Raw genomic sequence first — 21602 nt, forward strand, 5'->3', positions numbered from 1 at the left:
AGAGGTTTTAAAGGCTGTTTTCCTTACTAACTGAACATGGAGTTTGTTTTTTTTTTTTGCCTGGCATTGTTCGTATACATTACAGTTTTTATTTATCTCTTTGATATTTTTCCTTACAAATTTACATTTTTCTAGAATAAAAAGACAGGGGAAAGGGAGGATGGTTGACTTGAAAGAGGGGCCTACATCACTCAGTTTATGTGGTGCATTGCTCTTGAAGCTCTTTTTTGGGTCTGGAAGATGATTGAGCTATCAACTGTGCTACCCCAGAATATAATTCCACACTGTATAATACTGTGGAACTGGGAAAAATATACAATTACAACAATGTGGAAGCTTGCTTAGTGTGCAAGTAAGCGTAGGCTGCAGTATACTTATTTCAGTGTCGTATTCATTTTAGTTATATGTGTCTGCCATTTAGAATCATTTCGAAGCCATATGCCTAAAAATTTTGTTTCCAGTGAGGGTGTAATTCCACTGTTGTTTATTGTCACAGAAGTGTTGCAGGCTTCCTCTTTAAAATAGAAATTAAGCACAGTTGTATTGGAAGCGTTTATTATTAGTTTATTTCCTCCAAACCAGTCATTTAGCTGGTCTGTAGCTTTATTTATGTTTTCTTGTAGCTCTGTTTGTGTTTCCCCTGTAAGAAGGATGCTTGTGTCATCTGCAAACAAAATATTTAGTTCGTATTCTATGCCACATGTAGGTGATTTATATGTAGAAGAAAAGGATTGGCCCGAGAATGGATCCTTGAGGGACTCCAGTTTTAATTATTTCTGCATCAGAAAAAAAATCTTCTACTGCTATCATTTTAGTTCATATGTTATTCCTACTTTTTGTTTCCAAATTGTCAGGTATAAGGAGAACCATTTTAATGTGGTGCCCATAAAGCCTTACTTTTGGAGTCTTTCCAACAGGATTCTGTGGTTCAAAATGTCAAAAGCTTTGCTCAGATCAAAAGAAAAATATCAGCAGCATTTTGTTTATTATGCAGTATGTCTAGAGCATTTTGTAAGAAATTGTATATGGAACTGGTCGTAGATTTATTTTTCCGAAAACCATGTTGGGCATCAGCAAGGATTAGTCTGTCATACAAGATCTTTCAATGAGTTTGGCAAAAACTGACAATAATGAGACTGGTCTATAGTTTTCTAAATTTGCTTTGTCACCATTTTTATAAATAATGATCACCTTGGCAATTTTAAGACAGTGAGTGAGGAAAGGTTCCAGCTGAGAAAGATGAGTTGATTATCTCTGCAAGTGGTGTTGCAATGTTTATAATACATTCCTTTATTATGAAGTCTGGAATACTATCAATTCCTCAGGACAGTTTCCTGAGGGTTTTTGCTATGTGAATGATTTCATTTGGGAATGTGTCATAGAGATAGATTGAGTTGAGGCAAGAATTTACTTTATTCTGTTGGTTAATTGGACTATCTTTCTTATTATTAATTATTAGGTTTATTTTATTGTCTTCATAGTACTGCAAGAAGAGATTTTCAATCTGCTGTGGCTCAGTTATTCTCTTGTTGTCACAGTTCAGTGTGATATTTTCCTTCTACTATTTTCTTCCTGTTTTATTACTTTTCAGATTGTTTGGTTTTTATTTTCTGACTCTTACATAAACTTATCATTTGCCATTATTTTTGCCTGACATATGAGTTTTTTTTACACCTGAATAAGTTGCGGAGAGGGGATATTTTGTGTTTTTTTTTTCTGTAACTGAGCAATTTTCTTTTTGTGTTGCTTGAGACATTTATACCTGTTGGTATCCATGACTTTCTTTGACGTATCTCATCTTATTAATGGATCTTAACTTATAATTGTTTGAAATACTTATCCATCTTGTGAACCAATGACACTACTTCTATAGTACTGTATAAGGTATTATTAATTACTTCATTCCTATGAGTACAATATGTATATATCACAGTTTTCCTCCTGCTTTTCTCCCCTGTCCATTACAGAACAGTTGTGACACGATGGACCTTGACTAGTGCTTATGTCAAACTTTTCAAGGTAGTAGTGAAGACTCACTGAAAAATGCAGGTTTGTGCAACCCAACTACATACCAGTACATCATATGAGAATATAGTTGTGATCTCTCAGGTTTCCTCATTGTGATTGATTAATGTCTTGCTTCTGGATGTTCTGCCAAGTTATTGTTTCCAATTTATGCACAATATTTCGACAAATTGCCCAACTGTATTCTTCAGATGTTGTGAATATTACTGTTATGTGCACTCACTGCCTGGACTACAACCAGACAGTGAACTGTTGTTGATCTCAAGCCGCTATTTATAGCTGAGTTCAATCCCACTGCTGTTTACATCCTTTTATGTTTCAAAGAGCTTGAACTATTATTCTGTGAAATGCTAATTTTTTCAGTATTTTCCTGCTCTGCTGGGTGTGATGGTTTGTGAGATTTTAGTAAATTGAGTACCTGACAGCAGTCATTTGTAGCTTTAGGATATGGATTTTATGGTCAGTTTTGACGTAGTTTAATTCTTCACATGAGCTCCACTTTGTAATCCCTTGGAACTAATCATGGGAAACTTTAATCATTGTTTCACAGAACTTAGTATTTACATTTTGACATAATCCTTTTTCCTGTTCAACAGAAAATATTATGAATTAAAGAGTAGCTTGGTAATGGGTAATATGTTATCATCCTTTATGGTTATGGTGAACCTTTGAAGCAAAGGCACTATAATTCGCCAAGCTGAAACCAACATGTTTGTGAATAACCATTTGTCTCATAATGTACTTAATCTAAATCATTTTATTCAGATACAGGAGACAAGTCAAAATTGCGATAAAATTTCATCTTAAACAAAGAACAGCTGATGTTAACAAACAGCATCATAATGATAATACAGTTTTTTATATGTACATACAAAAACTCGTAACACTTCATTACTCCTTGCTCTATCATCTCTTCCTCTATGAATTCATTTGTTAAATGGTAGCATTTCTCCAACAGAATCCACTGTAGCCTCATTTTAAAAATTTCTGGCTTCATATTAAATATGTTTTTGCCCATTAACTTGTTATATATTGTCATCCCCATATAACTGTGGAGTCCATGCACATAATTTCAACTGGTGCATGGGTAGCATAAAATTATTTTCATTTGTTGTGTTATATGTGTTTAAACTGATTCTCCTCAAATAATTTTTGTCTGCTATGTAGGAAGACTATAATTTTATAAATGTATATGGAGTGAACAGTTAAGATTTTTAGTTTCTGAAAAAAATGGGTGACAAAACTGTTTGCTGTGTAGAGCATATGTATCGGACAATTTTCTTTTGCAGTTTCAGTATTCGAGGTACACTACTTGAACTTCCCTGGAAGATTGTCCCATATCTAATGACAGATTCAGAATAACTATGATAAGCAAATTTTTGTGTACTCATGTCACTGGAATTTGCTAGCATTTGCATCAAAAATGCTAAACTGCTTAGTTTATTTGAGAGGAAGTCAATATGTGAAATCCATCTTAAGTTCTTGTCCACATTTAGTCCCAGGAATTTGACCATGTCAACTTCTTTCATAAGTTGATTGTTATGTTGTATTTTAAGATCCATGCATTTTGAAGGTTTGGTTTTGAAATGTACCATACGGGTTTTTGCAATGTTCAGTATCACCCCATTTAATTGAAACTACTTCTCTAAAGTATCCAGTGTGCTTATGACGGAGCTCAGAATTTGTTCTGCACCATCACCTTCATAATAACAGAAGTATCATCTGCAAACAGAACTGATGGGGGATTTATATTTATTGTTAAGTCATGTATGTAGAATAGGAACAGGATTGGCCCCAAAATGGAGCCTTGAGGCACACCTTGTGATACTGTACTCCATTTAGAATAATAATTCACTTCATCTGAGGTGATAGTTATACTTTGTTTTCTGTTGTGTAAGTATGAAGTTAGCCAATTTAGAGCATTGTCCTTAATCCTGTATTTGTGTAATTTGTAGATAAGCAAGTTTGTAGCAGGTGTGGTCATATGGAGCAAAAGAGCTTCAAGAACATTTAAACACTGCCATCATAAAATAAAATTCATAATGGAACTTCAAAAATGGGTCAACTATCTTTTCTCGATGTGTTAGTTAATAGAATAATGTATGGATGCCTGAGTCATAGTGTACATTGAAAACTTACTCATATTAAACTCTGTCTCCATTCCTCAACACATTATCATCTGTAACAAAGAAATTTGGTGTTAAAGACTGGTATATAGGGGTCAGATACTTTTGGACAAGGATAACTTTGCCAAAGCATCGCGACACTTTCGAATAGTATTTTAAAGGAATGGGTACTCAGGTCATCAAACTGGATGAGCAATGCTATCAAATTTAAGAATGCCTGACAAAGGGGATGAGACTGAGACTGAGGAAGAGAAGCTAAAAATTGCTTATCTGATTATGTTTGCCCAATATCGGGAAGGGTCATTATACTCCTATAGAAGTATGGTATCCAGTGTATTTTGCTCTCTTCTTCTGAGAGAAAAAGTATTCTTAGTTATGTTAAAGAAGATCTGTGTCTCCAAAAGATAGGTTTGTACCATATACCATGCAAATATGGCCTGTCTTCACGAAGCCTACTATCAGAATAGTTGAGGAGAGATGCAAGAAACATCAGCAACACATCTGACTAAAACAACCAAGCTGAACCAGACACTGCCTCAAATATGATCGTTAAATGAAATACAATGAGATCATTTTTTTGGTGCAAACTGTCAAGTTTCTGAGACAAGGAGTCTATTGAAATACTCATATCAGAAAACCTAATAAACAGGGATGGAGGTTCCAATTTTAATAACATTTGGGGTCTGTCTAATTTATTACAATCGGACTGGCCATTTCATCCATCAGAGTAGAAAAACCCTGAGAGCCTTTGTGTTTCATGGAGTATCAGTATGAGCTCTGAAAAACCAAAGAACGTCAAAGGGTTTAGGGAGTGTCAGATACTGAACTCCGCTATAAATAGTGGCATCAGACCAACAATAGTTCCAAGTCTAGTTGGAGTCAGACTGCAAATAAACATAGCAGCAAAATTTGTGGCACCTGAAGAGGACAGCTCTGTTGGTTATTGAAATAGTGTGCATAAAATGGAAACCATACATTGCCAGAAGACCTAGAAGCACATCATTAGAGAATATAGTTATGTGTGTTTGTAAACCACTGAAATTAGCAAGTAAACTGGTGTGAAGAAAGTTAGATTAAAAAGTTTACACATCAATAATGAATCTGTACCAGAACAACTTCTCGATTAATCATCTGAATCATTATATGCAGGTCATTACTTACCTTCAAGGGACAAAATTCCAGATGATGCAAGTAGGAACAGAAACAAGTTAATAAAATTATTCCTAGCTTTTGGAACTTGTGGAGGAACGAATTATTGATTGTGGAAGATTACAAAGCAGGTGCAGGTCCCTCTCAAACTGGCGTCCAAGTGATTGACCCTTCCTTTTCAACCATTGTCAACCTGTCCCTCTTTCCTGCCCTAAGAAGGCATGTATTAGTTCTGAAAGAGGAATAGCTTTTATACTTTGTAGTGTTTCTATGTACAGTATTTGGAATTTTGTCTCTTGACAGTAAGTTCTGTCCCTTTCTAATTTGGCAGTTTTCTCAGTAGAATTTTCCTTTTGATGTCATTGTATACAGTCAAAAACTTTTGAGTTTAAGTAGAATGGACAGGAAGAAAGAAATATGGATTATTTATTTACAGATTTTGTGTATTTGGTAGTGTTTCATGAAGGTGTCACAAATTTAAGAGTTTTATATAAATTTCGTGAACTTTTATTTTATGTAGTGTGACTATCAACAAATCTGTTACACCATCTGCTGGGAATCTTTTGGTTGGGAATTTAAATGACTGAATAAAATGTTTAGGGTACACTTTTTTTATTTTTAAATTCTCCTATCTCTCTATTATAGCTCTTTAGATACATTTTGAGGTAGCCATCAAGACATTTTGCAGTTTATCATTTGTTATGAAATTTCTTAAAAGGAAATTAAGTATATTTTTTCTTTTCTTTTGTGGCAATATTTACTTCTTCTGTATTTTTATTTATACTGCTCTTCCTCTTCTACTAACAACTGCGCATTTGTAGCTGATGAGGATTACCTGTATGCAAGTAAGTTAGGCTACATCTGAGGCACATCTCCTTTCACTCACATCATCATAATAGCACTAAAGAAATCACACCTTCCTACTACTTTCTGTGAAGGATTTGTGTATAATTTTTCAGAAGTCATATTTATATTGAAAATTTATTCATCTGCATATATCAGTAGTAATTATTGTACTGGGTGCAATAATATGAACCTCCTACTCAGTGCAATGATTTTTATTTCTATTATTTGCATTGAATTTCTATAGTGTTTTCAATGTTTGTTATCATTTGTAAGGCATCATAGTAATTGTTTCAGCACAGTAACCCTACTCGTACACATCTAAAATTCAAAAGCATGTCACCTGCAGATAGAGCAGCTGCTGAACTTAATTAGTACTTAAAACATTAATGCAACCTGAAATTGATTATCTGTTGCTCATGTTTATGATATTTATCTTTAATGACAAGAAGCTGCACTGCAATTTACTGTCAGTATTTAACAATAGCAATTTCCCTATGCTTATAAAATTGTAGCTTTTTGTGCAATTTCTCAAAATAATTTCCTTTATAGCAGAAGAATTCTAAAATGTGTTGCACCATGTAGTGATTGGCATGATTGTTAGCATGTTTTCTGTTTAGTATTTTCCCCTCTGAATGGCATGTATGTTGATAACTATTGTTAGAATATGAAATGAAACTTGTCTGTATGTTTTGTATTAAAAAAATGTTTTATTATAGTTCAATCTGTGATTTAACTTCTGTAATTTCTCCTTTACTTAAAAACTGATTCACGATTACAGTGCACAGTTCAAGAGGTGAACTATGAAGGTCTCAGTGTGCAAAATTAGCATCCAGTTATCTTGCTGCAAGAGCTGTTGCAACAGCCCTCACATACATGAAATACATCTCTCTAGTGTTGTATGTGAATGTCCAATGTGGCCACTGATGATACTTTTATTAGCTGAAGCAGAGGACTTTAAGCTACTGGCAATTACATTCCTCCATGGCTCAGCTCGTGATCTGTGGACTGTATGGTAGCTACATTTTGCTTCCATTCCATTCTGTACTAGTAAGAGAAATAATGCAGTATCCTAACATTAATATCATGAGTAATATATCTGTGTACCTCACATGCTTATCAATTACTGCATTATATATGCCAGTGAAGAAGTAGGTCTACTATTCCTAGTCAAGAACTAGAATCTATTATTATTTCAGTTCATATATCTTACTTTATATTTTTTGAGATTGCATTATATGTATTTTGTATAGACCCATAGTGCCATTCAGAGCTTTTTATTTTTGTATCAGGACATAATGTAACAGCTTAATAATTGTTATGCTTTCAATGACCAGTCTCATGTTATTCAAATCAAACCTATTGTATGTGTCTCTGAAACACTTAAAATTGAAAACTGTCTCTTAGTGGGTGTCATGTCCTGATAGATTTTGCTTTGCCTTTTAGTCAGTGATGTAGATCATTAAGTCCACAATATCTCATATGGAGTGAAGGGTGAATCTGTTTGGGCATTTAAGTCGGGAGTTTGTGGTTTCTTCTTGCAGATGAGCACCACCCTCCCCCTACGTTCACGCCACCTGAGTTGCCAAAGAAGGTGCACATACGAGGTATTTGCTAAATCAGAAACAAAAGCACATTAAAAGAAAATATATGAAACAGTGTAAATCTTACTGAAATTAACAGAGCAGCAACGATTGTGGACGGCTGTTGTCAAGATAATAATGTTAATTATAATAATACTGATGCTAATATTGTCAACAAGCAGATGATAAGAAAATGGTGCAACTTTTTCCCTGACAGATACTTGTGGCAGTCATATTCATCTCCTGACATGTATGGCTGCTGCTTCAGTGTCTGAAGTGTTGATTGAACCTCAAAAGACATTGTAGTCGCCCAAAATCTGAGCTGAACTGTGCTGAACTTCCTATTCATGAGCTCGTAGTGCATAATAATTTCATAGTAAAGCAGCAGTGACTATTTCAACAGTAGTTCCCCACTATTCACCCGTAGATACAGCTTCCAAGAACTTCAGTATGCATTTTTTCCAGAAGGTTGCTGTTTGGTAACTTCTTGTTGTAATAAAGATTTTTGGTATGTTCCACTGCATGCTTTATACATTCTAGTGTAACTGCATACTGTATCATAATATGAATGTAACAAAAGTATTTTGTAGCTTAAAAAAATTTATTTGCAACCATTATCAGCTGGGTATCTGCCAGAGTAGAAAATCTGTAGTCACTGTCCACAGGGAAGAGCTGTTGTTTTGTAACTAATCTCAGAAGCATTGTTTTTGTATAATATGAAGCTATTTCTTGACATTTATTTTTTGCAGTTACAGCATGTAGCATGTTATGAAGCAGAGCACTGTGAAAGAATTATCAGTTATTAAAGTACTACATGCCTCATAAATTTGCCATTCTGTGTAGCATCTGTAAGTAATTTCCTCTTTATTTTTATCAGCATAGGGTGCTCCTTGCCTTGATAAACTATGCACTTGTAGTTCAGTTTCCTATTTTCATGAATTACTTGGTTTTTGTCTCAATTATGTTCCCATAAACTACCATATAGTGTTTATTTTGTTTAGCGCTCTTTATGTTAAATCCAGTGCCTCATCCACTTGCATCACTGTATGTTTTTGTATGCATTTAGCATCTTTTCCCAACAGAAACAAAGTCACTGATTTTGATGGTATGTATTTCATTTCCCTCTGGATTTTGAATATTTCTCCTTGTTGTCAGAAACTGTAATTTTGTATGTAAATTGTGTCACACCTTCACTTGTCAATTTGATCAAGATTTGCTATCTACTTAAACCCTCATGTGTAATCTATGAAAGGTTTTCTTACAGGAATAACACCTCATAGGCAATTTTAGTTATTTATTTTCTTGTTGACATTTGGTTTTGAGACTTGGAACAACTTCATCAATGGATCTTCCATTCATTATTGTGTATTTCTTCATGGTACATCAGCATTTTCTCTCTAGTCTTGGTGAAGTCCTATGAGACAGACTTGAAAAAAAGTATAGAATTCTTAAAGGAAGTATCCTCATTGTTACCAGAATTGGAATAACAATAATATTTATAATGTCAGTGACAACGAGACCACTTCGGAGCTCATTTGTAGAAAGCTCAGCTACATTTTGAGTCCTCTTTAACTCTTTAACTGTTTCCCATCTCTCACCATGTGGATGTTGAGGAGTAGACATGGTGAATTCTTTATTGGGAAGTGTAATTAAAGTAATATAAAAATAACAGATGTTTCATATACATTATCAGGCTAAAAAAGGATGAAAACTTTTGAAAGGTTAAAAAAATTTTTAAAAGTTCACTCATCATGATTTAAAACTTACTAAACATCATTCGTTGTCAGTCCATAAAATTTATGCCTAAATAGGGTGTCAATTGTCAACTTGGTTCCACTGAGACAGAGGTTTTATTGATTGGCACTGAATGATGTTTTACAAGCTTTAAATTGTCGTGAGTGAACTTTCAAAAGTTTTTGTACTTTGTAGCTGGATAATTTGCAACAAATGGCTGTCATTATTATGTCACTTTAACATTAACTACATATCTGAGGCTGTATAAAAATATAATGAAATTGCATAGATGAAAAATCCACTCACAAAGCAGCAGCAGGAGAACACACATATAAAGGTATTTAAAAATTTCAAGCTCTCAGAGCCAGTGGCTCTTTCTTCTGGCAGAGGGATTGAACGGGAAGGAAGAGCAGTGAAGGAAAAGGACCAGTGAGGTTTAGAAAAAGAAGTAAAGTTCAGAAAATTTGCGCAGAACCCCAGGTCAGGAGAGACTTTCCTGACGGGATGAGAAGGAAAGAGTGATTGTTGGGGACTGCAATGGAAAAGATTTGAAAACCTGAGAACTTGAAGGTGGAAGGTAGAGTAATATGCAAGACAGACATTACTGTCGAAACAACTTAACACAGCTGAAAGTTAAGTCCATTTTATGTGAGAGAGGTGGGAAAGGCGGGAGGGTTGCAAGGAAAAATAGATAGTTCAGAAAATGGAAGGTATAGAAAACTAAAAGAGATTGAAGAAAGCAATAGCTACTGTGAAGAAATGCTGAAACCAAATAAATTATTGTAAATTATGGTCAAGTGAGTGATGATAACTAAGGCCTTGTTGTTATGCCAGGTGTCATCTGCAGAGTTATGAGGAACTGTTGTCAGGGGGAAGAATGCAAATAGCTCATGTGATGATGAAGTAGGCACCAAGATCACAGCTGTCATTTTGCAAGTGCCTCTCCCTCTGATAGTGTATGTTTTTCCAATTATAGGGCTCATATAGGTCACAGTAAGAGGGTGCATGGGGCAAGTTTTACAGTGGAGATGGTCACAGAGATAGGACCAATAGGGTAGGGAAATGTATGCAGAAGAAGCATAATAATGAGGGGATTTGGAGGTCAACATAAAGCTATTCTAGGTGTGGTGGACAAAATGTTGGATAGAGTGGACCTCATTTCAGGGCATTAGGCTGGAGTTACATCCAGTGTAGGCTAAGGTGAGAATGGTGATGTATTGCTGTAAAGAGTCTGCATCTGTTAAATGCACTGTATCCACAAATCTGGCTGAAAATGACTTATAAGTTCGTGGCACCTTCCATCGGTAATGCTGGAATTCAGTATGCTGTTGGCCCACCCTTACCCTTGATGATAGCTTCCACTCTCCTCTCTCGCAGGCATACATTCAGTCAGGTGCTGGAAGGTTCCTTGGGGAATGGCAGCCCAAGTTTTCTCACCTCCTGCCTAACTATCATAGTACTTGCAGTGGATCCTGATGCAGTTTGGAATCGCTGTGTGATGGACTGGTTAAATGTCTGGCTATTACACATTCTGACTCTCTTCAACTGTCGGCTGTCTCTGTCAGTCAACAGATGATGTCGGCCTGTATGTTTTTGTGCTGCACATGTCCCTTCATGTTTCCACTTCACTATCACATAGGAAACAGTGGACCTAGGTATGTTTAGAAATGTGTAAATTTTGCATACAGACATATGACACAAGTGACACCCAATCACCTGACCACGCTCAAAACCTGTAAGTTCTGTGGAGCACCCCATTCTGCTCTCTCATGATATCTAATAACTACTGAGGTTGCTGATAAGGAGTACCTGGCAGTAGGTGGCAGCACAATGCACCTGATATGAAAAACGTATGTTTTTGGGGGTGTTCGGATACTTTTGATCACATAGTGTATGTTTGCCTTGAATGGCAAGGGTGTATGGAAGGGTAAATTTGACATGGAAAGGATGATAACTGTCAAAATGTAAGTACTATTGTTTGTTAGTAGGTTTCATGTGAACGGAAGTACATAGCTGACCTTTGGGGTGGATGAGGTCAATGTCAAGGAAAGTGGCATGCATTTGGAATAGGACCATGTGTAATATAATTGAGAGAATATATGTAGAGATTGCGAGACTTTTAGCATGTCAGCCTGAACATGAGTCCATGTGGCAAAGATGTCATTAGTGTATCTAAGCCAAAACAGGTTGAAGGAAAACCCCCTCCAAGTGAAGCATGAAAAGATTAACATAGGAAGGAGCCATCCTGTTTCCCATGGCCATATCCCTGATCTGTTTGTATGTTTGTCTCTCAAAGGTAAAGTACTTATTGGTAAGTATACAGTTGATGAAGGTGAACAGGATGAATGTCATAAGTTTGGAATCAGGTGGGCACTGACTGAGGAAATGTTCATCTGCAGGCAGACCATGTAATTGGGGGATGTTGGAGTAGAGGGAGGTGATACTAATGGTGAGAAGCAAGATGTGTGCTGGGTATGGGATGGGCAAAGATTTCATATGGTCCAGGAAATCTTTGGTGTCTTTAATAAACGAGGGAGGTCTTTGTACTATGGGTTGCAGGTGTTGATCAACTAAAGTAGATATATGTTTGGTGGGTGCTTCAAAGCCAGCAACTATGGGGCGACCAGGGTGATTGGGTTTGAAGTTGTATGGACTGAGGTTGTTAGTCCTTGTGAGGGCCTGAGGTTTTAAGGAGGAGCTGCAGGTCAGTTTGAATCACAGGAATAGGATCTTGATGGCAGATGCTATAGGTAGAGGTGTCGACAGTTGATGTCTACTTTCTACGATTACATCTATATTGGTACTCTGCAAGCCACCGTACAGCACATGGCAAAGGGTTCTCTGTACCTTTGCTTACATATTCCTGTCATCCAGCACTACAGTGGTAGATCCCTTGTTCACTGGGAGGATATAGATGGAGACATCAGTTTTTAGGGCATGAAGTACCTGGAGTTCTGCAGAACACAAGTTAGAATCATATTGTAGGGACCTGAGGAAGAATTGTGAAGCAATGCTGGATGTGAGTAATTTTTGGAAGCCTTTTAAGGGATGATTTTAAGGTAGTGGTGATGGATCAAGTTGGAATCTTGGTCAAAATTGTTCAAGGCACGCTTCAATGTCAGGTTTTTGGATTGGGTTGCAATGTGAATCCAGTTGAAAGTACGTGTGAAGTAAAGTACATCCATCAAAGCAGTATGAGAAAAAGCAGGTTTAAGGCTGAAAGTCAGACCCTTGGATAATAGTGATAATTCAGGAAGGGAGAGTAAACTTAGATGATAGGTTGAGAACACCATACTTGTGTCGAAGCAAGCTGGGGTACTTTTACTTCCCCTCTTGTTTTGCAGTCTGCCTTCTTAAAATTCATTTTGTTCTTAACTAATTATCATTAACATATGTGAGTATAATCTGCATTTTCGTAAAAGAGAAAGGTTGGCCCTTGGTTTTAAAGGATATAACACTAGATCAAATTTTGTGCTTAGTTTTATATATGTAATTGATTTCCTAATTTATTTTGACTATTCCTAGTTAATACTATTGTTATAGGATGAAATCAGTAATTGTTTCATAACTTAAATTTAATTGTTGACATTTAAAAAAATATAAATTCTGTCCTAAGTATAAACATTTAGAGGAACAACTAATAGCATTCATTAAGTATTTATTTGACTCTATTGGAAAACATCTTAGCAAAGCCAACCCTTAATTATTTCCAAAGTAATTAACAGTTTTGTCAAAAGTATTGTTTGCCTAACTATATATGTTAATTTCATGATTTAAACAAATACTTTGGCCTAACTCTTGTAGTAGAAGAAACTGTTAAAAAGAACCAATTTTTCGATATATTCAGGTAATTGGTTAATCGAGTGAGTTAAGTTTTAACTGTAATTTCTGCAAATTTAACTTTAAACAATGTGTAGTTTCAGTACCTATTATTGTGAGGATATATAAGGGCCCAATTTTTGGACCTGAGAGAGTCAGTCCATGGCCAAATTTCAGACATGAAATCTGTGTTGGTTAGAACAACAACAATGCTTCAACTTAACTGTGGAATAAGTGTTACACAATTAGGCCATGTGTAAAAAAACAAAGGCAGTGTCTGCTCCATATGTGCCTTTCTATTCTTCAAGAACTGTGAACTTTGTGGTTAGGTTTTTACTGCTCATAGATATTCAACAGTAAACCATTGTAGCAGTATGTGGATGTTCGTCTGAAAACTATTAATGAGGCACTGGCTGGAGTGGCCAAGCGGTTCTAGGCGCTACAGTCTGGAACCGCGCGACCGCTATGGTCACAGTTTCGAATCCTGCCTTGGGCATGGATGTGTGTGATGTCCTTAGGTTACTTAGGTTTAAGTAGTTCTAAGTTCTAGGGGACTGATGACCTCAGAAGTTAAGTCTCATAGTGCTCAGAGCCATTTGAACCATTTTATTAATGAGGCTTATCAAAAGTTAAACTATAGTGCACTAGCCATATTAAATGTGTATATGGGGGGTTGTGAAAAGTGTAAGTAAAAGACCGTGGAATGCAAATGTGCAGCTGTTGGCTACATCATTTACTGTAGACAGTACTGCACTTCCACCCCCTATTTGTTCAGCCAATACGTTGACACTGAGGAAAACAAATGAAGAATTAAAAGAAGGTGATGAAGCAGCACATAGTGTTGTGATTGGTTCTTGTGATTATGAGCTATCATTAGTCTGGCATGTTAAGAAGGTTGGCCAAGCTTGGTTTCCAGGAGAGGAGTTGTGGCTGATTGTGTGGCTGTTTAGGGAGCTGCAGAGGGACAGAAAGGGAAAACCAATATTGAGATAGTTTAAGAGAAGGGGGGTAGCTTTTCGAGATGAAGTCTGGCATGCTGTTTCAGTTTGAAGTTGGCTTAGAGGGCAATACCACCAAAGGAAACATGAGGGGCAAATAAGTGCAGGATTTTGTAGGAGAGAAGTCTGGTGGAGTGGAAATTGGCAGATGAAGCTGATTAGTCAGTTAAGAGCAATAAATTGCTGTATTTGCAACTGTATAAGAGGTTGGTGTAGAGCGGGAGTAACTCCCAGGCACAAGTAAGTTTCAAGAAATGTAAGACCTTTGTTTTGATATTACAAAAGCATGTGTTCAGTATGAATGAATGTGTGATGGGATTCATCATGGCAAAAGAGGAGGGTGTTAAGTGTTGGAGATGGTGGAATGGCAAGAAATAACAAACAGAGGCTGGAAAAAGATAGAAAAATGCAAGAAAAGCAAGGTAAAAGAGTAGAAAAATCAAACAAATATTGTGAGAACAGACGTAATGAGCTGGCAAGAATTTCCTACCAGAAAAATGATCTGTATGATGGAAAAAAATTTGATTGGAGAAAAATGATCAATTGGGAAAGTCAGGGCTGAAAGAGGAAGTCATTAGAGAAAATGTAATCCACTGTGTTTGGCAAATAACATAATGCAGGAGATGGCAGTAAAACTTGATCAGAAACTTATGTCTAAAAACAAACAGAGGCTGGAAAAAGATAGAAAAATGCAAGAAAAGCAAGGTAAAAGATTAGAAAAATCAAACAAAACGTGAAAGAATTGCATGTAAGTGAGGTAAACGCTGTAACTGGCAAAACATATATTACCAAAGAAGAGCCATCTGTCAAACAACATGTCATGTACCAGTTGTTACGTGCACACTGTCTGGCCTTTCACATCAGTGTGACTACCATCAATTTATCAGTTAGGATGACTGAGTGTAGGTAAAGGGTGTATACTGGCAATACATAATATCCTTTTGCAGAGTATGCTTTACAGCATGACAGTTGTGACCTTGGTACCTGTGTCACCGCATGTGCCATATTTATGCTTCCCCCGGCACCAGTTTGCATGACTCGGCAGATGGGAACTGGCATAACAACATGGCCTTGGTTCACACCACCCATCTATCCTTAATTCACTGTAATTTCTTCAACCTCACCATTTCTTCACAGTAACTATTCCTGTCTTCATTCCCTGTTAGTTTTCTATATCTTCAATTTTCTGACCTAATGTTTCCTCTTATCCTCCCCTCCCCCCCCCCTCCCCTTTCTCACTTCTCTCATATAAAATAGACTTAACTTTCAGCTGCTGTTAACATGTTTCAGCAGTAATGTCTGTTTTGTGTATTACACCTTTAAGCTGTCAGGTTTTCAAATCTCTGGTGCAGTACCCAATGACTAGTCTTTCCTTCTTATCCGATCCAGTAAGTCTCCAATTCTTCCCACTTCCTAAACATCACCAGTTCTTTTCCTTCACCACTCATCCTTCCCCTTCATCCATTCTGCCAAAAAGAAGAGCCACTGACTCCGAAAACTTGCAAATTTTAAATTCCTTTATATGTGTGTTCTCATGCCACCATTTGGTGAGTAGCTTTTTTATCTGTCCAGCTACAATATATTTCCAAAAACTGATTAATTTTGAGGCTGTATAAAAATGAATTCTTTGTTGTTTGTACTCTGTGAATTCCTATATCATTCATCTGACTGTGATGAAACTTTAGTGAGTTTTTTGTATGTGCCCGTGGAGATTTTTGTATGAGTAACAACCACCTATGACCAATACGGTTGGGTTTAGGAGGGGGTGAAGTAGAAACTGAAATCAGAAATGTCTGGATCAGTGTCAATCAAATTTTGTATGTATGTAATTCATTTTTTGCACAACTTTTCTTGGAAAAATACTTTGGGGATAATATACCTCACAAACACCTCTAGGGCTGGAGGTGAGAAGATGTGATATATACAGATATTTGATAATGGCATACATAAGTATCAAACATGTAGTTTTCATTGTCACTTGACTTATTGGTGATAGTCACTTTATCATTTCACCCCTAGAACAGATCTGAAGGTGGTTATTATAGACCTAAACTGGTAGTCTGATGACAAAAAAATTTGTGACCATAGACATGAAGTAAAGGAAATTTATCCTAGAGTATATGATGGGAGGGGAGTGCAAAGATAGTGACATAACAGCATACCTCTGTAATGTCTGAAGGATAATGTACCAAAATTGGCACATGTGTCACTTGCTGTGTGGAAAAATTTACTGTGGGGCTAAGCTATTCATATTATTGCTGAGGGTGGGGATTCAGTGAGAATGGATGATATGTAGAAAACTCAAAAAATATTCTGTTTGTATTGCTGTCCTGCAATTGGTTGACTTGGAATCTGTTAAAAGTAGGAAGTAATTTTTTTTTTCTTATCTGCATTGTTCAGTGCGACAATCACATTGTGAGAATGAGCACTCCAGTGATCCAATAATTTTGCCAGCACGTTTTGGGGCTAAAGATCATGTGATATGGATTAATACCATAGATACATTTGAAGTTCTTGCCTTTTTTTGGAGAAAGAAGTGTCTTCAGAATTCATATGAAACTGTAGGGTGTAGTTCACTGGAAATACAAATGAAATATGTGTGTGTTTGTCTTCGATATAATGAGATTTTAAAGTATGTGGTCACATTTTTAAATTCGTTTGAGTTTTCTGGTGTGCCACAGCACTGATTCTCACTCAGAAACGTGGTGGACCAATAATTCTTCTGCACAACATTAATCCACCATGACTGTGTAATGTAACCATGCTCACTGTCAAAAATCTAATGCTAAACCTCATCAAAGTGACAGTTCTGAATGGCAAGTCAGAAGGAGAAGACATTCTGAGTTCATGTATTCCATCATTCCCACCAACATGCCAATTGATTTCAAGTTATAGCAGTTCCCCATTTACCTGGTGTTGTCAATGACAGTCAACAGTGTACTGGATCAGTTGCTTCAAGTGTGTAGATTAAATCTGGAAAATCCATGGTTTTCACATAGTCAGTTATATGTTGGATGCTTATGAGTGTGACAGCTGAAAAATTTAATTTGTTTTTACAGAAGAAAGAAAGAACACAAATGTTGTATTGCCCATAGCACTTGCATTACTTTTTTTCAAACTTAATTTGACATACAAAATATCATTATCATTTATTTTACACATGTCAGTGTGTCTGCTTGGTACATGTGTATCTACTTAGAAATTAAAAAGTGCATTGCTATGCATGTCAGACACAGGTAGCAATGCAATGTATTAAGTGATCTAGACAGGCTTATTCACAAAACATTAGCTGTTATCATGGACTCAGTCCAGAAGTTTATTTCCTTGTTTAGTGCAGTAAGTCTGCGAGTGTCCATTACCATTGTTCAAGACATGTTCATTAAGAATAAGAGGCACAGTTTTTAAATGAAGTTTCTGGGTCTCATTTTGATAGCAAGCTCTCTCTCCTTTGAGGGTCCCTCAAAGCACTGAATATCCTTAAGTTCCTTAGTCAAATTTCCTGTTTTATGAAGCCTTTGAGTGATTCCAACTCAATTACAGATGGCTGATGTGTGGATCAACAGTGTTTACAAATGTAAATATCATGAATATTATGTACCCAAGAATGGATTTAACTAGCCATTCTTTATGTTGTACATGATAAGCCACAAACATAAATCCGACATTAAGTGTAAAATTTCTTGACTGATCCTCAGTCACCACCTTTCCATCTGTTTCCTCATTCCAATTTTGAAATGGTTGTCATAAATCACTTGCATCCCATGAAGTCATCTGGGATGCATGTTAAAGAAGACCTAAAGCCGACCACCACCTTGAACTCTAAAGATACTCTGAATTAATTGATTTTTATTGTAATGTAGGCAGAAGGTGTCAGGTGAATACAGGGTTATAAACACAAAATCAAATAGGGGTAATGCAGGAGTAGGTTTAATAATGAATAATAAAAATAGGAGTGCGGGTAAGCTACTACAAACAGCATAGTGAACACATTATTGTGGCCAAGATAGACACGGAGCCCATACCACCTACATTAGTACAAGTTTATATGCCAACTAGCTCTGCAGATGATGAAGAAATTAATGAAATGTATGATGAGATAAAAGAAATTATTCAAATAGTGAAGGGAGACAAAAATTTAATAGTCTTGGGTGACTGGAATTCGAGAGTAGAAAAAGGGAGAGAAGGAAACATAGTAGGTGAAAATGGATTGGGGGTAAGAAATGAAAGAGGAAGCCGTGTGGTAGAATTTTGCACAGAGCATAAATTAATCATAGCTAACACTTGGTTCAAGAATCATGAAAGAAGGTTGTATACATGGAAGAACCCTGGAGATACTAAAAGGAATCAGATAGATTATATAATTGTAAGACAGAGATTTAGGAACCAGGTTTTAAATTGTAAGACATTTCCAGGGGCAGATGTGGACTTTGACCACAATCTATTGGTTATGAACTGTAGATTAAAACTGAAGAAACTGCAAAAAGGTGGGAACTTAAAGAGATGGGACCTTGATAAACTGTCTAAACCAGAGGTTGTAGAGAGTTTGAGGGGGAGCATAAGGTAACAATTGACAGGAAAGGTTGGAAAGAAATACATTAGAAGAAGAATGGGTAGCTCTGAGGGATGAAGTAGTGAAGGCAGCAGATGATCAAGTAGTGAAGGCAGCAGACGATCAAGTAGATAAAAAGATGAGGGCTGGTAGAAATGCTTGGGTAACAGAAGAAATATTGAATTTAATTGATGAAAGGAGAAAATATAAAAATGCAGTAAATGAAGCAGGCAGAAAGGAATACAAACGTCTCAAAAATGAGATCGACAGGAAGTGCAAAACTGCTAAGCAGGGATGGCTAGAGGACAAATGTGTGGATGTATAGGCTTATCTCACTAGAGGTAAGATAGATACTGCCTACAGGAAAATTAAAGAGACCTTTGGAGAAAAGAGAGCCACTTGTATGAATATCAAGAGCTCAGATGGAAACCCAGTTCAAAGCAAAGAAGGGAAAGCAGAAAGTGGAAGGAGTATATAGAGGATCTATACAAGGGCGATGTACTTGAGGACAATATTATGGAAATGGAAGAGGATGTAGATGAAGAGGAAATGGGAGATACAATACTGCGTGAAGAGTTTGACAGAGCACTGAAAGACCTGAGTCGAGACAAGGCCCTGGGAGTAGACAACATTCCATTAGAACTACTGACGGCCTTGGGAGAGCCAGTCATGACAAAACTCTACCATCTGGTGAGCAAGATGTATGAGGCAGCGAAATACCCTCAGAATTCAAGAAGAATATAATAATTCCAATCCCAAAGGAAGCAGGTGTTGACAGTTGTGAAAATTACCAAACTATCAGTTTAATAAGTTACAGCTGCAAAATACTAACGCAAATTCTTTACAGATGAATGGAAAAACTGGTAGAAGTCAACCTTGGGGAAGATCAGTTTGGATTGCGTAGAAATGTTGGAACACGTGAGGCAATGCTGACCTTACGTCTTATCTTAGAAGAAAGATTAAGGAAAGGCAAACCTACATTTCTAGCATTTGTAGACTTAGAGAAGGCTTTTGACAATGTTGAATGGAATACTCTCTTTCAAATTCTAAAGGTGGCAGGGGTAAAATACAGGGAGTGACAGGCTATTTACAATTTGTACAGAAACCAGATGGCAGTTATAAGAGTCGAGGGGCATGAAAGGGAAGCAGTGGTTGGGAAAGGAGTGAGACAGGGTTGTAGCCTCTCCTCGATGTTATTCAATCTGTATATTGAGCAAGCAGTAAAGGAAACAAAAGAAAAATTCAGAGTAGGTATTAAAATCCATGGAGAAGAAATAAAAACTTTGAGGTTCACCGATGACATTGTAATTCTGTCAGAGACAGCAAAAGACCTGCAAGAGCAGTTGAACAGAATGGACAGTGTCTTGAAAGGAGGATATAATATGAACATCAACAAAAGCAAAATGAGGATAATGGAATGTAGTCGAATTAAGTCGGATGATGCTGAGGGAATTAGATTAGGACATGAGACACTTAAAGTAGTAACGGAGTTTTGCTATTTGGGGAGCAAAATAACTGATGATGGTCGAAGTAGAGAAGATATAAAATGTAGACTGGCAATGGCAAGGATAGCGTTTCCGAAGAAGAGAAATTTGTTAACATCGAGTATAGATTTAAGTGTCAGGAAATCGTTTCTGAAAGTATTTGTATGGAGTGTAGCCATGTATGGAAGTGAAACATGGACGACAAATAGTTTGGACAAGAAGAGAATAGAAGCTTTCGAAATGTGGTGCTACAGAAGAATGCTGAAGATTAGAAGGGTAGATCACATAACTAATGATGAAGTATTGAATAGAATTGGGGAGAAGAGGAGTATGTGGCACAACTTGACAAAAAGAAGGGACCGGTTAGTAGGACATGTTCTGAGGCATGGAGGGATCACAAATTTAGCATTGGAGGGCAGCGTGGAGGGTAAAAATCATAGAGGGAGACCAAGAGATGAATACACTAAGCAGATTCAGAAGGATGTGGGTTGCAGTAAGTACTGGGAGATGAAGAAGCTTGCACAGGATAGGGTAACATGGAGAGCTGCATCAAACCAGTCTCAGGACTGAAGACCACAACAACAACAGGCAGAAGGTTAATCTGAATTCCTGTGTAAAATCAACTTTAATAATGTCTTAGACCAGAAAAATAATTTATGCATCGTGGGCTCAGCAGCTGTAAAATGCAAATGGAGATCCCATAGCATAGATGAAGACCACTGGCTGGATTTTAAACTTTATTCCATTTTATTTCATGCCACTCCTGTTTTGGGAAGTATATTCATCATCAAGTGGCAAGCACCTGTAAATATAAAAAATATGTTGACTAAATATGAAGAAACAGTTCTTCATTAACATATTAAATGGTGAAAGCCTGTGGATCTGATATACTATAACAAACTATGTGAATCAGAAAACAACATTCTGTGTTTGTGATCTTACATTCAAATGTCAGCAATCATAAATAGAGGACTACTAAAAGGTTGTCAACAATGGCAATACATGAAGATCCAACAACCTATTCTTCTCAGTTGTTAGTTCCACTGGTGTACTCAAAGTTTGCTTGAAAAAAGCATTCACTTTCTATGACTTGTTTGGTACACGAGATTTTAAGAACATTGGTGCAGATGAGACACATGCAATGAAATTACTTCTGAGTTCTTACTTCCTGTATACTTTTTAATCCATCCAGTGCATCGACAGCGCAAGGAAAGTAGTTTGCTCTTCCCAAGATACCCACTATTGTCCACATAGTGCATACCATAAGTTCCCGAATTAAGATAGTAAGAAAT

The 21602-nt window shown here is 36.7% G+C and overlaps 1 protein-coding gene across 1 annotated transcript in view; it reads left to right on the plus strand.

Moving 5' to 3' along the window:
- LOC126199758 (calcium-activated potassium channel slowpoke) overlaps nucleotides 1–21602 on the plus strand; it is an 872527-nt gene that overhangs the window by 561122 nt on the left and 289803 nt on the right. Inside the window, exon 16 of the mRNA XM_049936649.1 lies at nucleotides 7688–7750. Coding sequence (XP_049792606.1) covers nucleotides 7688–7750 — 63 coding nt within the window. The remainder of the gene's footprint in view (nucleotides 1–7687; nucleotides 7751–21602) is intronic.

The sequence above is a fragment of the Schistocerca nitens genome, chromosome 1 (genome assembly GCF_023898315.1).
Source record: "Schistocerca nitens isolate TAMUIC-IGC-003100 chromosome 1, iqSchNite1.1, whole genome shotgun sequence".
In the NCBI taxonomy this organism is placed as follows: Eukaryota; Metazoa; Arthropoda; class Insecta; order Orthoptera; family Acrididae; genus Schistocerca; species Schistocerca nitens.